Below are 16,138 nucleotides of genomic sequence, written 5' to 3'. Positions count from 1 at the left end.
CGCACGCTGTCTTCCTTTTACCATAGAAATGCTTGGTTGTGTTACGATCACGTGGCATCTTCTTTTTCAATACTGATTTTTTTTATATAAGAAAGTTTACATCCGGCACTCAGGCTGTATCCACGGCAGCTCGTACTTTTACAGAAAGTGCACATCATTGTTAAATCAAATTGCACGAGGAGGGCGTCGGTTGCAAGCTGACTTAAAATCGTTAATCGACTCGCGTTTTGGTTTCCTGCTGCGAGTGCATCGAGCTTTGCCTTTTGAGCGAGTAGGCGAAATCACGTAACTTTGCTGTTGGTATCGCAGAGCAGTATTGTTTCTGGCATAGTGTGTTAATATACGCTGCTTACCTTTCAAATCGTTGCCTCGGGGTGACCTCGCTCAATCTAACAGCGCTCAACCAACGCGCCTTAGAATTAACTCTGACGCAATGAAGTTGAACGTGGCAGTGCTTTTGAAAGGGAGGCCACCATGTGAGCATGAAGGAGTTAGGGATTGAGCATATGGATGAGTGAGCGAACAAATTTTTATTCATCCTCAGCGCTATGCCTTGCCAACAACTGCATTTCTTCGCACACACTCAAAGCTTCGAAGAGCTTCAAGTTACTGCCTTCTCTTACCCTCTTTCTTGTTCACGCTTGCCAAGCTGCACACCTGCGCCACGGCCTCCTCTCCCAGCACCCCATCTTTTTTTTCTACACCGCCACATGGCCTCCTTAAGCATAAGGCGAGAATAAACCGCTTACGCGAGGCACTGCTTATTGATAGCGGAACACTGCACAAAGGGCCCCAAAACAACCTTTGAAAGTACAACGAACGAATGCTTTATCCCCTCAAGGCGTTTCCCACATTTTCGGCACAATTCGTGACACAAGCAGTCTGTTCATGTGAACGCGTGAGAACACAAGTTCTCGACAGGTCCGCATACGGGGCATCTCAGTTGAGAATTGTCTCCTGTGCCCTGCTTTTCTAGGCTATGTTGCATGCTCCTTCTGCCTTGTATGTGACTATCGTTCACAATCAACTAATATATTGCGTTTTGTTCGTTTTTCTACTGCGCAAACGCAGATAACGGCGCGTTACCGAAAGGTGCGAAGTCACGATAAGGCTCAACGCCTGTAGCGCTGGCAGTAACCACGCGTTTAATTAAAGAATGAGCGGAGAGGAGGAGACAGCACGTGTAGGGAGGCTATAGTGAAGGCGAGAAAGAAACCACTCGCTCGTCTTCGAAACTCGGAAAAGTTTGCTCGGTAACTGTCGCTCCAGGGTAGCAGCCCACGTGCCCAGCATACACACGCGCGACCTTCGCCATTTGCGGCGTTACACTACACACCCTCCCGAGCACATACAACTCGGGCCGATTTGCGCTGCTGAACGCATAGTGTGTTCCAAAAACAACGTGGACCTCGTTGAGCCCTGGTTTCTCGCAGAGCGGTGCGTCCTGCTCCAGAAGAGCCCCTGCAGCACGCTGGCTGAGCAGAAGAGCACCATCATCGAGGAGCTGAAGCAGTCCATCGGCACCCAGGGAGTGCACGGCGTGCGCAAGCTCAAGGAAGAGCGGCAGAGGCTCGAGGAGGAAAAGGTACGTGGCGCAGTGAACCGATTGATTGATTTGTTGATTTGCTGAGTTTAGCGTCCCAAAACCACCATACGATTATGAGAGACGCCGTAGTGGAGGGCTCCGGAAATTTCGACCGCCTAGGGTTCTTTAACGTGCACCTAAATCTGAGCACATGTACACCTACAGCATTTCCGCCTCCATCGAAAATGCAGCCGCCGCAGCCGGGATTCAATCCCGCGACCTGCGTATCAGCAACCGAGTACCTTAGGCACTAGACCACCGTACCGAGGAATCTGTCCTAGTCTGTCTGTCCATACGTCCATGTGTCCGTCCGTGCGTTCATCTAGTGAACACCACCGCGGCGGGGGGTGGGAGTAACCGATGCGATGGCTAGACCACCGGCATTCACTGTCTTGTGTACACTAGGCGCGCTGTGCTTGAGCTAAACGCAGCGGTGGTCTTGTGGCACACGCTCATTAGCTGCAGGGGACAGCCACTGCGATGGCTTGAGCACCGGCCCTCGATGCTATTCATTAGGCGCACTCTGACGCGTGAACACACTGTGTAGCAGCTTGTACCCCAAAATTTTGGGGCACAAGCTGCTAACAGAGGCATCGGCGTACAACGAGGCTCAAGTGGTACTTTTTAATACCTACTATTCGTATTAATTTTGGTCACTGCACTGCATATTTCTCAGCATTATCATTATGGAATTCATTGACATCTCACATAAAACAATGCCCCACGATTGGCTTATTTAAAAAAAAAACAATTGTATTCTCACTTGATAAACTACTAATGTTTTTTATCCTGTTATTCTATTCATTCCACTTTTTATTTGTTCTTTAGTGTTAGTTTTATCAATTTACTCATATCTGTTTTCACTGTTACTGCTAATTGAGTAATATCGTGACCCAATTTTGTACAGCAGGTCCCCCCTGCAGCCTTTTGCTTTCGGACCTCCTCCTGTATATATATTTTGTACAATGTTTCCTTTTCTGTACTAATACCTAAGATAAACTTGAAATTTGAACTGCATCATCAGAGCATTTTACGTTGTGCGGTGACAGAGCAGTCCTCTGTCGCAACATTCACTGACACAGCAACGTGGAACGGCAGATGGGATGTGAAAGCTTTCTGTTTTCAAGAGCATTGCACCAATACAAAAAGCAGGAAAGTACCCTTGTCCGATCCCTAGCTGGATGCCGTCTATACGAATAATTTGGAAGTCTCTTAAACTTACGGGGACATAGGCGAAAGCCTACATATGCCCTTGCGAAACATTACCTAATTAAAGTTATTCTTCTGGCACCCTTCGTGTTCGTACCACAACTTTGTACGCCACGTCCTTTTTTTTTTACTTTTCAGCCATTATTTATTTTTTGGCTTCATGAACCGCCAACGTTATATGCCACGTCACTTTTTATTTTAACTTCACAGCCATTAAAGGCTTTTTGCCTTCATATATTGGTAGCAACAACATATTTACTCCTCCTTATTCATAATTTTAAAACACATGAAAACTATGCGTTAAATCATTCAAGATGTAATGTTTACATTAAAAATATTAGGAAACACGTTATTTATAATAGAGTTGTTAGGCGTTAAGTATGACCTCTCGTGCGTGTATTTTAATTTGACGCATTATGTAGGCAATAATCTAATGGCTCTGACTTATATTTTGTACGTGACCATGGAATGCCTGAATGTGAACAGAGTGGCTTGTTAAACGGGCATATGGATGCGGATAAATGTTGGCCAACAGAAGCCGCAAATATCCAACGAGTCGCATGCGCATTTCGAAAAAGCGCCCGTCGCATACGACCCTGAGGGCGGCGTCTTCATGTTCCTCATCGTACCACACGCAGTAAAACCTTCTTCTGATTGCAGCGAGATCGACGTACGTGGTTCGTTTATGGCGACGAGATACTTTCCCTGTCGTTTGCTGCTCGACACTTTCTACATACCACGCGGGCAACATTGACACTCATCGCGCAAGCGCAGAAGATGTCGTGTTTTTTTTCTTTTTCGGTTTCCTGTGCGCGTCTGCTGGCAATAAAACAGAATGAATAGCTTCAGTATATTTTCTTATCCTATGGATGCGGAACATATCGTGAGCTGCTCGGTTTTCTTCCCTTACGCGAAGCGCCCTCTTAGTAAAATGTCTTTACGACGCCGCAAGTACGGCAAGAAGCCCCGACAGGCGCCTAGAGATAAACGACACGACAAGCAGCGCTTAAATCCTTTGAAGGCGGCGCACCAAAGTACAACGACAAGACAAGGCAGCAAGGATACGTGCGTCTCTCCTTTTGTTGTGCCGCCTTCATAGGGTTTATCCATGCATGTACCAAGTATCCCAGCAACGCATTTTAATGAAAAAAAATGTATTCTTTTCTGTCGTCTGTCGCTAGCACTTAAAGCTAATTTTACGTTTGTGGTAGCGGTGAATTTGAGTGCATAATCAGCTGCCGGTAAATGGCGTTCGTAGTAATAATTTGTGGGTTGTTGCGTGCCAAACGCACGCTATGGTAGTGAGTCACGCCTTGTGTGAAGGTGGGGGGGGGGGGGGGGGCTTTGTATCTATTTTGACCCACGTGAAGTTCGTTAACTCACCTAAACCTAAGTACGTGGGTGTTATCGCAAATAGCCCCTACGAAATTCGGCCAACCAGACAATGTGTTCGCGCATAGCAGTTCATCAAAAGGGTATTTCGCGTAGCATTTCAAGATCAGCCGATTGAACGTCTGAAAGGATGGGGTAGTCAAAAACAAAGTGGCATCGTGCCGATTAGAAAATTAGCTTATCATGAAATGCTAAACCTTGACTACGCCTATAGCAGAGAAAGTGTCGTCTAGCAAGTTCTCATCAATAAGAAATACACGCTTAAAATAAAGCGTTCGTGCTAATGTGTCCATGCGTTCCTGTCTTCGATGTTCTGGTGTTAGGTACAAACACACATGATATAAGAGGTTTCGTTTTGTTCTGGAAGGCTAAGTGGTAAAAAGTGGCCCGTGAAGATGGTACTGCTATTGTTCACTATTGGTGGGCTGTTGCGTATATATATATATATATATATATATATATATATATATATATATATATATATATATTGCCCGCCGCGGTGTTCTAGTGGCTAAGGTACTCGGCTACTGACGAGCCGGTCGTGGGATCGCGCATCCCGGCTGCATTTCTGATGGAGGCGGAAATGTTGCAGGCCCGTGTGCCCAGATTTTGGTGCACGTTAAAGAACCCCAGGTGGTCAAAATTTCCGGAGCCCTCCACTACGGCGACTTTCATAATTAATTATATGGTGGTTTTGGGACGTTAAAGCCTACATATCTATTAGGGTCGCTTATAAATTCAGAAGTCGAGAAAGACGTGGACGGATGAAGGAATCGTCAGAATGAGGAGGTTGCTTGGATCGTTTAGCATGCTGTATTTTCTAAATGTCTGATCTTCTTTAAAAATACTTCGCATGGTACAAGCTTTTTGTTCTACTGAACAGCTTCTACCGAACATATATTTTAATGCTCATGAATTCGTGTATATTGTGGGACAGTAAGTTTCTGATAACATCCTAATCCTTTTGGTAGCAGGTTCTAATCACATCCTGTGGACTTGGATATTTCTGTAAAAAAAATTCGCGTCAATTGTGCTCATTAATTTGTATGCCCTACTGTCAATAGTATAATTTTTTTTTGCTAAACACATCCACCGCTACGAGACGAATTCCCTTGTCACCCCCTCAGCTGCAGTCGTGACCCAGGCATGCATTGTTAAAAAATTTCTCGGAATGTGTGAATGCGCTGTCCCTAAACTACGAATCCTTGAGCCCCGTCTTCGTTTCGCGCAGGAGAAGAAGAAAGCCGAGGAGCTGCTGCAACAGATCAAGGCGACCAACTTCGTGGACGCGATACCCGAGAAGGACAGCAACGGCTGCGTCATTCCAGCGTGGAAGCGACAGATGCTGGCCAAGAAAGCGGCCGACAAGGCGCGGAAGGAGGCCGAGGAAGCGCTACAGGTAAATCGTAGTACTATATTGGTCGGTGCGTATACGGTACTCCCGGATTGAAACAAGAAAATTTAGACCTACGTAACGCAAGCACTTATTTTCGTTTCCGACGTCTTCTGTTCGGGTCATATCGGCGCGAGTTCGACTCAAACGCGCACGTCAGAGCTAGCATTATCTTCAGAGATTAGATTCTTCGAGACATGACACTGTTATCTCGAGCAATTGAGCACATCTGCTGTTACACTGAAGAACTTGATGTGGTGTTTTAATCTGTGGGTTCGATTTATTTGTGGGGTTTAACGTCCCAAAACCACCATTTGATTATGAGAGACGCCGTAGTGGAGGGCTCCGGAAATTTTGACCACCTGGGGTTCTTTAACGTGCACCCAAATCTGAGCACACGGGCCTACAACATTTCCGCCTCCATCGGAAATGCAGCCGCCGCAGCCGGGATTTGAACCCGCTACTTGCGGGTCAGCAGCCGAGTACCTTAGCCACTAGACCACCGCGGCGGGGCAATCTGTGGGTTCTGTACGCGGCGTTAGTACTTGAAAAACTAATATGGACACTAGGAATAAAAATTTTCACCTATGAGTAAATTACTTTTTCAAATAATCACACTCGCCAAACGTGCCTCTAGAAGACATGTGGTAAGCAGTGAAACGCGCAAAATGAAAATGCATGTGGTGATACTCTTGAAGTTTTCACACCGATCGCCATGACGTCATAAATTTTGACGGCGTCTGCTGGGCCTACGTAGTCCCTGATCTGTAAAAATAAAGTTCACTGTCGTTCGGGGGAGGCTATAGAGACTTAACATACCAAGTTTGAGAAAATTTCGTTGGGCCAATGTGGCTAAAGTAGGCAAACTGCACTTCGAAATTCGTGACGTCACACGCGGAGATATCAGCGCGAAATTGAAAAACGAGACTTTCACTTATTTTCTTCTCTATCAATGAGGGGATGATGGTGAAATGAACCACACTCGAATTTTCAAAGCAAAATTTATCAATCTAAACCGGTTCATTTTTTCAGTTTAATGTTCCCTTAAAAACCTTTTGGACGCTATGTACACATTTGTGTGCATCACTCGTTTTTGCTATTTGCATGAAGTATAGGCTACGAAAGAGCAAGATATATCGATCTTTGGACTAATTAAACCTTCTTCGTAATAAATTTGTCTTCACTTAACCTCATTTTGCGGTGTTCTGGTACGTATGGTCACTTTTCTGAAGGCATTACCACTTTCGACGAGTCGTGTGACGTGCCGCTTTCTGCGAGGAATGTGGAAAGAATTTTTATTTTCTTTGCTCACCACGGACATCACCGAAAAGGAATTCGCACTATATTCCTAGCCTGGAATTTTATTCTATTAGTGCCGAAAGGAAGCATCTATGACTTCAGCGTAAATATATATTTCATTACAGCTTAGTTAGGACGAGTTGCTATACCACTCATAAATTCAATAATTCTCATTATTCTTGTTGCAATATAATATTGGGTGCCTTAAAGTAATGTAGTAGCGATTTGACACATTTACGCACAGTTCTTCACACGTGGCGTCCGAAAGGGTTATTGTGTAGTGTCTGCACAGTTCACGTGGGCGCTCGATGTTTACCGACGCGCGAAGTAGGCATAGAGCACGGCATCGTATGCAGGTGGCTCGTGTATTTCATTGATAAGCACCGAAAATTGAAGTGCAATGAGCAACTCATTCCTCAACAAAAAGGGAAAGACGAAACCTAATTTTGTGTCCTCGCTGTGGCCGAAAGACAAGCCCTATACCGGAGCCGCATTTAGTGGAAGCGATAATCAATATATACCACATTCAAGGATGCCGCCATTCTAACCCACGAGTGCATTCCTTGCAACTTGAAGTCCTATTGTCAACGTATCAACATTTGTGGCTTTGCACTCTTTTTAACGCGATAGTGTTAGAAAGCTCGTGTCGCAGAAAACCCACCGCTGGCGTCGGTCCCGTTGGCTGTGAGCGAAAAATCGTCTGTGCGTCTGTGACCGAAAAATCAAGTTACCGAGATAGCCGCTGGAGGCTACTACTTGTCCACGCGTGCGTGCGCGATCACACTGAAAAAGCCGCGCGTTCGAAGAAAAAAACATTGGTTCCAAATCTGCATGTTACACCGCAAATGTCGTCGAAAGACGATAGTCTTGCGTCTGGAGAAAGTGAACAAAATGGTTATTTGATGTTCTTCGCAAGAAAATCTGTGAATGGTATTCTGCAGGCGCTGCGTTAGAGTGCCTCGAGTGTGTAGCGGAGGCGAACGAGCGCATCGAGGCACGTTAGACACAAGTGCCCTCTGGCAGTTATCTTCGAAAATGACGGCGTGCAGCCCGCGGAGAAAGATGCGCACCAGTCTCGGAGGTGATAAGGTGTAGAACGCAAAGCGACGGGCAGGTGCCACCGCCGTGTCGTCGGAGCAAAGCGTTGGAAACACCTTTTTGACCATCGCGTTGCACTGTCTGCGCAATTAAACGCTACATTCCTTAGAGTTACTTGTGTGTGCTTCTTCTAGTATAAAGGCAGACATAAAAAACATCGAAGCGTTGTTGTAGCGCCTCAGATATGCGCAATATTTGCTTTTTAATTGACAATCTCACTACTATGAACGCTAAACCATGAGCAATATTGGTGGGCGCTGCGGATGGGGTTGACCGTTAGTTGCCGTTTGAGGTATCGTTAGGGCGGACAGACAGACAAATGTACAGACAGACAGGCAGACAGACAGACAGACAGACAGACGGACGGACGGACGGACGGACGGACGGACGGACGGAAAGTCTATAGTCTTTAACAGTGCTCAAGGCCACGAAGTACGGTAGTTTATTTGCCCTGCCAACCTTCCCTGCTTAGCTTCCAGCGCTTTCGTCTGGACGAGAGAAAAGATAATGCAATTGCAGCATACGACAAATCTTTGTAACTTCACTCGCACTTGACGGATTCTTAAAATTATTGCGGCGTTGAATTTTCGAGGCAATAAGCTCTTCTAGTGAATTTATTTCATGGTTACTTGAAAAAGTGTTTCAGGGCCCCTTTAAAGTTCGACAGGTGTCACGACGAAAACGAGCCCATTCGGCGATAATATCGCGCGCTGGTCCAATCTACTGTGTGTGTGTTTGTGTGCGTGCGCGTGTATGTAGTAAAACATATTAATAAGTATGCACTTAGTGGTTGAAGGGTGCATTAGGGGCCGGATTTCGCTATGGCGTTCAACTCTTAAAGGCGAAGCTTAAGGGTCCCCCAATTTATTTTTTTCTTTGTTAGAACTGTACAAGTGTAGCTTCTTTTCGTGCCTATATACTTGCATACAGGTTCCACAGCGTCACTCCAACCGACTTTATTTCAGCCGAGCGGGCACTTCCTGAAGCATCAGTAAGGAATATGATGCGCACATGCGGGATAGCGACACATAATCTCGATATTTTTTTTTTATTTGTTAGGCTTCCATAAGGTGACACGGGAGGATTTGCTTACGTGGCAAAGTTTGATCAAGTAAGCTTTCGCTCACACTGTCACACGCATATATCAACGCCTCGTCAGGAACACGGGCAAGCGTATAAGCTTGCTTTCTGAAATAAAACTATTCGTTCAGAAAGTGATGTTGCACTGACATGACGTGGTATGGGATAAACCCTACTTCGTCAACGTAAGGAGAATAGCAGGTACCGTGAAGTATTTCGTTCTAATTAAGATGGCGTATCTGCTGCATAAACTATACAACGTGGGTTAAAAGTAGTTCAGGACTTCAATCATAGCCGGAGCTGATGGCACGCAGAATAGGCTTGAGTTTCGCGCAACCCAACACCGGTATTTGTGACATCAGGGTTCTCATGGCGTGTTTTTGCTTTCTCTGCTACAGAGAGAGGCTGAAGCTAAGAAGTGGACATCAGTGCCTGCCTGGAAACGACAGCTCCTCATGAAGAATGGTGATGCCACATTACCGATCAACAGGTGCGTATTACTTGTGGCACGATATTCCCAAAGAAAAATATACCAGACATCGGATTTTGTTGGTATAATGTAGCTGACCACACTTTGAATTATGCAGTATCCACTATAGCTCGAACTTGGACGCGTTGGGCACTCTAGTCTCCATATATGTACGCTGACACTCTCAGGATTGGGGACATTTGTGCGTGGTAGCTTTTTTTCAACGTTGCCAACGGGGACATGCCGTAACTGAATGGGAAATAGGGGGAAGGGGAGGATGATCACATATTAGGTCATTACAATGGACTCTCTTTTCTGCGCAGCTGATACTGAGAACTACTGGAACGTTTTGGCAGTCACATCATTGCCCTACAAAACGCTAGGATTCTAACATTTGAACACGTCCTATTTGAAACACACGGAACCCCAGATACAGTACTTACTATTCTGAGAAATTACGCAATTTTTAGTGCTGCAATTTACCAGAATGTTCAAATCTGCTATATGCAATGGGTACGTCTTCTTTTTTTTTCAATCATATTTTGCGGTCAGATATGACTGTTTTCACTCATTTGTCATTCAGTTACACCAGGGCTCCACTGCCACCGGTGAAAGATGGCGCTACTTGCCCACGTTTTCTAGGATAACTGTTGACGTTTCCAAACGCTGATCGTACTTCAGAAACCACGCCACTCGCCGCGGACACAATTAGCTTAGGTTAGCATAGCAGCACATAGCCGACGTAATGGTGAGTCTGGTTTGAGGCAGCTTCGCACAGCTGCTCCAGGTTAGAGTTTCGCCGAGCGTTTTAACGCTCCTGGTATTGGATTCGCCTTCCACGTAGTAACAGTTTCTGCCAATTTTAGCCAATACCGGTGGATCTAAAACTATTCGACTAAACTCTTGGCACCGTATCACATGATTGCCGAAACGAAGTGTGCAAAACCTGTGCGAAATTGGTGTGTCCGTGTCATGCGGACTAGGATGCCAATGATAACGATTCTGTTCGTGTAGTGTACTTGTCTTTTCAGTGTATTATGGTCGAGGCTTCTCCCACGTGTCTTGGATAAAAAAAAATTATCCTCGTCGGTAACCTTCACGCGCGCCATTCAGCCTCTTCTGCTTCGCTCCCAGAACGTGTGCGTTATTTGTCCAGTGTGTGACTCTATTGCTCTAATGGGAGCCAGAACTAGTGTAGAAACAGAGAGAAAGAATTATGTAAAGAGAAATAATTAGAATTATACAAACAAAAAGTTACAGCATATCCACGGAGTGCATGATGAGTGGGGCGAAGCATCCGTCCGTTCGTCAGTCCATGCTTGTGTCCGTCCGTCCGTGCGTCCGTCTATGCGACCATCCGTGCATCCTTCTGTCCGTGCATCCGTCTGTTCGTGCGTCCGTACATCTGTCTGTCCATCCGCCCGTCCATCTAGTGAAAACTCCAAGTAGCGTCATCTCGCATCTTTTCATCATATATTTTTCGTGTAGAATTACCACCATCCAGCGGATATTCCAAGGACTAAACGGGAGGTGGCACGGCCGGACTAGAGGAGCGGCACGCGTGCACTTTCATACGGGCTGCGCTTCGTCTCTAGTTTCTACCTTTCACCACCGCTAGTTCATGGCATAGTTATCTAATATACACTAGAGGCAACTCTGGCGCTAGTGTCTATGCGAGCTGCAACTCACGGCGCGGCCATTCTTCAAACCAAGAATCGTTGGTTTGAAGTATGGCCGAATCCGGTGCCTTAACATGATTGTCAGAGATGTCGGCTGTTTTTTATAGAGTATTTATGCGGTTCGATGTCTCAATGAAGCTCGGGCTGTGATGGCACCTTTGCGGAAGTCTGCGGATAATTTTCGACTATCGGGGTTTCTTTAACGCGCGCTGGCTGACATTATGCAGCGCACTGACCTCAAGCCTTTCATCTCCATCCAAGTGCTGCCGCGGCTGCCGGGGTTGAAAATAAATCTTTCGTGTGAGCGGCTGAGTTCCGTGACCGATGTAAATCTACGGTGACTCTGCTCTGATGACGCGTCCGTTCACTATCAGTTGACCTTCAGACAAACGCAAACCGATGATACGGACGAATGTAAACTGTAGACTACTTCAGCGATTTTCAGCAAATTATTGTGATTAATTTTTGGTTAATATTTCTGCTAATACTTCGAATTATTCTGAATAATGTTTATTTCGTACTGGCCTTGAGCAATGTTAGCCATATCCTGGGCCTGCGAACCCCGGAGTTTCCTCTCCCCTTCCTTACGCCACAAAATCTACCCCGGAATGTACCCCGATTCGTACTGTGAGTTTTGTGCTCTCAGGAAAGCGGAACTTAACCACATTATGTGGCAGAGCTAAAGTCGCCTCCACTCCCTCGAGCCTTCATAGGTGTAAGACGTCAGGAGCTGTTGGAGGCTGCAATGCGGAGCTGCAATCCCGAGCTTCAAAAGACTATCCTGAGGTGGACTTAGGTGGTAGAGGAAGCCTACCGCGAGGGGGAATCTCTCGCCTCCTCGCAGTCTTTTTTTTTTTTTGTTAAGATGAGATAAAGTTTTCTCTCCTGCAACTTCATTTTGAGCGTCATCCCCCATGACAGACGCACGGGCGTCGACAAGCTGAGCCGCTAAAGTGCTACATACCTGAAATTGCCATTTATATATACACGCGAAAACCAAACTATGTGGGTGGCGAGTAATCCATTGCTTCTTGCAGGACCCTCGGGCCCAAGCCCCTGACGGGAACGCTGAGTTGTCCCGCTGCGCCGGTGTCGAGCGCTCCTTCTTCGGCAACGTCCACACCGGCGTCGACGTCGTCCAAACCCGAAAACGGCACCGACAACAGCGCCAACGGCAACAGCGAGCCGGCGTCTGCGGCGTCCTCCGCCGCCACGTCATCGTCCCTGGTCATCGCGGAAGAGGACAAGCCGCAGAATCCGTTCCTGCAGCACGGCCTGCGCAAGGTCAACGTGCGTCTCCACTGAGCTCTCGCAGGCCAGTCACACGAAGGCTGCTAACTTGTAAGACGTCTTGCCCCGCCACCCCCACTCTCCGGTGACGTACGAGAGTATATGCGTGTGTCAAAAACGATGACGTCTTCACTGAAGACGTCGACGACGGTGAAGAGGACGTGGTGCTTCGTGAGGAACGATTTTGTGACCCTTCGTGGTGAAAGAGACTCTCGGAGTGTTGTCCCCGATCGTTTTTTTGTTACGTTGATTGTTGTTCGTTTCGTTTGCTCGGTGTCCTTCCGTTTCTCTTCCCTCTCTCCCTTCTTCGCTGTGTGTGGAGACTGGCTGTTCTCTCGCCGATTTTTTCTCCTCTTTTTCTTTTTTTTTTTGGTGCACACACATGCGCATGCGCGGACAGAAGATAACGTGTTAAGTCTTCTGCAGGGGCGCCGTCCAATGATGCGGCGCCGGGGCCTGAGAGAACGACTTAACCGTAGTGCTGATGACGAGTTCTTCTTTTTCGACTGTTTTTTCATTCGTACGCAATGCGAAGGTGGACAGGGGAACGGGACACTGTAGCAGACTGATCATCGGCGGTGCAGATGTGTGCTTATTGAACAGCACGTAAGCGAGCAAACCTGCGCTGCCTCTTTCAGCGAACAAATGGAAAATGTTAAACGACTCCGTATGACTTTGAACAGGGGCTCAGTTACTGCTGACGTTGATTACAAGCGACGCTCATTTTAGAAGAATCACGAACGTTGTTTGAACACTTATATAATTGCAACGCCGAAAGCTGCATACAACGCAATGTCCTTTTTTTTTTCGGAAGCTTGTCACGAACTTTTGCTTTCATATAGACCTGCATGTGAAGTCACATGTTGGTTGGACCCTCGCATGAGAGCGGGAACGGGCCTGACGGTTTAAAAGAAGCGGTTACTTTGTTTCTGTGGACGCCACTAGTTGAGTATCGCATTCGAGGCCCGAGCTTCCGTAATAAGCATGCAAAAGGCGTCGAGAGGCACGATCTTTGTGGTTTGTTTTTGAGACCGTTTCGTGATGCCTGTGACTACGCACACATGGTAGGTTCTGCGTACACTCTCTAAGCGCATCAGAAAGGTTGGTCCCCGCATGGTATATGCGACGATGTTTCATCAGTCGCACAAGGAACTTGCATTTCTCATTAGGCGCCACCTCGAAGTATTCAACGGGCAAACGGGAGTGAAGTTTTCGTGCTCTTCCGCCATTCCATTTCCCCGCAAGCGAAGCCTTCCTGTTCATACAAGTCGTATCTCTAAGAGCCCCAACAGTTCTGTTCTTGTTTTCTTACTATTAAATGCGAAGCCGCTCGATTATCTCGTCGAGCTCACTGCCGACTTTGGCGAGCGCTTACTTTCTTTTTAAAGGTCACTCACTACTTGACAAAGAGCTCTGCGTTTGCAGGTACCATAGTATTTCGACAGCATTTGTCAGCCATGCGGTGTGTAAAAGCGTAGTAAAAATGCATTTTGTCAGCCGCATGCAGGACCGACGCTTCGACGGAAATTTTATTTTGCTTTTAATTCTTTAGCACTCCTCTTTTATCTTTACTATAACCCATAATCTCTGAAGCCAAACTAACCTATTTCTCCTATGGTTACGCTTTTCCTTTTATATACTTTTGTACATAGTGTCGAGTTCTCTTGCAGGCTCTGTCAGAGGTGCCCTGGAGATGCCTTTTACTTCAACGTTTGCGTCTTACGTTGCCGTTGGCAAGCTGTAATGATTTCTCCTGTTTTCTCACCCCCCCCCCTTTTTTTTATTTCAAGAAATTTGAACTCTCTTGATTTTATAAGAACTTCAAAGCTTTCTGTGACGTCAAAGGGCGCCGTCCCCATCTGTTATCGCTTTCTTGAGACACTCTTGTTATCGCTATTTTATACTACATCACGAGGAGTGAAAAGAAGACGCAGGAGACGAGGTCTTTGTAGTACGAGCATAATAAAAAAAAAAAATTTCCACGCTATAACTTGTCCTTGTTTTCACGGCTATACGAAGGAGGCTAAGTTTCCCTTTGTGCAACTGTTATCACTCTCCCCTTTAGAAATTTTGTTTGGGTGAGCCATTCAGGGCCCAAACGTATTCGTTGGTGCCCCCCGACACAAGCTTAGAGACACAACGGGAGCCAAGCGGGCAGGCTCTTTTCGAAGCGCTAGTCTTCCGAAGCATCTATTTAGAAAGGCTGTATCACGTTTTCGTGTATGAATAAAAATGGAAAATATTTTTCAAACTGCGTCACTCTGTAGATGGGCGAAACATCCCCAGCTAAGTTTACGAAATGACAAGTAGAAGGTTCAGCATCTCTTGTTGGAAAATATTAAATGACGGGGCTTTCATAAAATGTAATTTAGTTACAGGCTCGTCACATTTATCGAGGAGAAAAGCTCTTCTTGAAATGCAATGTCCAGGGTGAAGTATATGCTCGCATCAGGGCATGGTAACGCATCCAAACGTCAAATACCGTGAGTCAGGGTCAGGTGACAACAAACTCTTGTGATACGTGCTCGACATAGAAATGTTTTACCAGCCATATTATGACACAATCCCTGCTTGGGTCAAGTATTGCACGAGGGGGGCCAAGCAAGCGCCATCTAACGGACGGTCGACGGCTTGCCTTTGTAACGCAGCGCATATGCGGCAAATGAGGCGCTTCGTCTCTTTCTCTCTCTTCAGGTCACTGACGTCATTACCCGCAGCGGTAATGTTTTGCCACACGTTCAGACCACTCTGCGACGCCGTCGCAGCAGATTTCTTTTTCAGTTTATTTTTTTTTCGGCGACGTAAGTGGTGCACCGCGCGAGCGAGACTTCTTATTTCTCTACCTCGCGGGAAAGACCGGCGAAACCTCTATTTTTAGGAAAAAAATATATAGAGGTGAAGCCAAGTCATGACGTCAACAGTGAGGAAAGCGAACGCTTCTTTCTATCTCTCTTCAATCTGATCGTTTTGTTTAAGAGTGCGTGTGTGCAAGTGAGAATGTATGAGTATGTATTTTTTTTATTTGCAGATGAAAAATAAATATCGTCAGAAAGAAATAGAAACTGCAGTGTTGTGTGACTTCCATCACTTGCACAGTGAGCCAACAGCACCTAGACTCAGTGGGCCCTGTTGTTCATGATGACGGTGTTGGTGATCTTTATAATCACTTATTCTCTGAAACGGGGCGGTGGCCGGTAGTCATCCGACTTTTCGTTGCCGTCATGTATTACTCGACCTCGCTGACTTTTGTATTGCGCCCCGCCACGGTGGTCTAGGGGCCAAGGTACTCGGCTGCTGACCCGCAGGTCGCGGGATCAAACCCCGGCTGTGGCAGCTGCATTTCCGATGGGTGCACGTTAAAGAACCCCAGGTGGTCTAAATTTCCGGAGCCCTCCACTACGGCGTCTCTCATAATCATATAGTGGTTTTGGGACGTTAAACCCCACATATCAATCAATCATTTCCGATGGAGGCGGAAATGTTGTAGGCCCGTGTACTCAGATTTGGGTGCACGTTAAAGAACCCCAGGTGGTCGAAATTTCCGGAGCCCTCCACAACGGCGTCTCTCATAATCATATAGTGGTTTTGGGACGTTAAACCCCACAAATCAATCAATGACTTTTGTATTGCAATATATGGACACT

The 16,138-nt window shown here is 46.4% G+C and overlaps 1 protein-coding gene across 2 annotated transcripts in view; it reads left to right on the top strand.

The window, feature by feature from the left end:
• Positions 1-15,556, top strand: part of LOC119176002 (uncharacterized) — a 353,641-nt gene extending 338,085 nt beyond the window's left edge. For both annotated transcript variants that reach the window (XM_075889318.1, XM_075889319.1), the window contains exons 9-12: positions 1,434-1,585; positions 5,418-5,585; positions 9,455-9,546; positions 12,242-15,556. In XM_075889318.1, the coding sequence (XP_075745433.1) occupies positions 1,434-1,585; positions 5,418-5,585; positions 9,455-9,546; positions 12,242-12,509 (680 nt within the window). In that variant the 3' untranslated portion in view covers positions 12,510-15,556. The remainder of the gene's footprint in view (positions 1-1,433; positions 1,586-5,417; positions 5,586-9,454; positions 9,547-12,241) is intronic.
• Positions 15,557-16,138: the final 582 nt, after the last annotated feature.

Source organism: Rhipicephalus microplus, chromosome 3 (assembly GCF_043290135.1).
Source record: "Rhipicephalus microplus isolate Deutch F79 chromosome 3, USDA_Rmic, whole genome shotgun sequence".
NCBI lineage: Eukaryota > Metazoa > Arthropoda > Arachnida > Ixodida > Ixodidae > Rhipicephalus > Rhipicephalus microplus.
The sequence above is the reverse complement of the archived record's forward strand: the minus strand, read 5'-3'. Positions and strand labels throughout refer to the sequence as shown.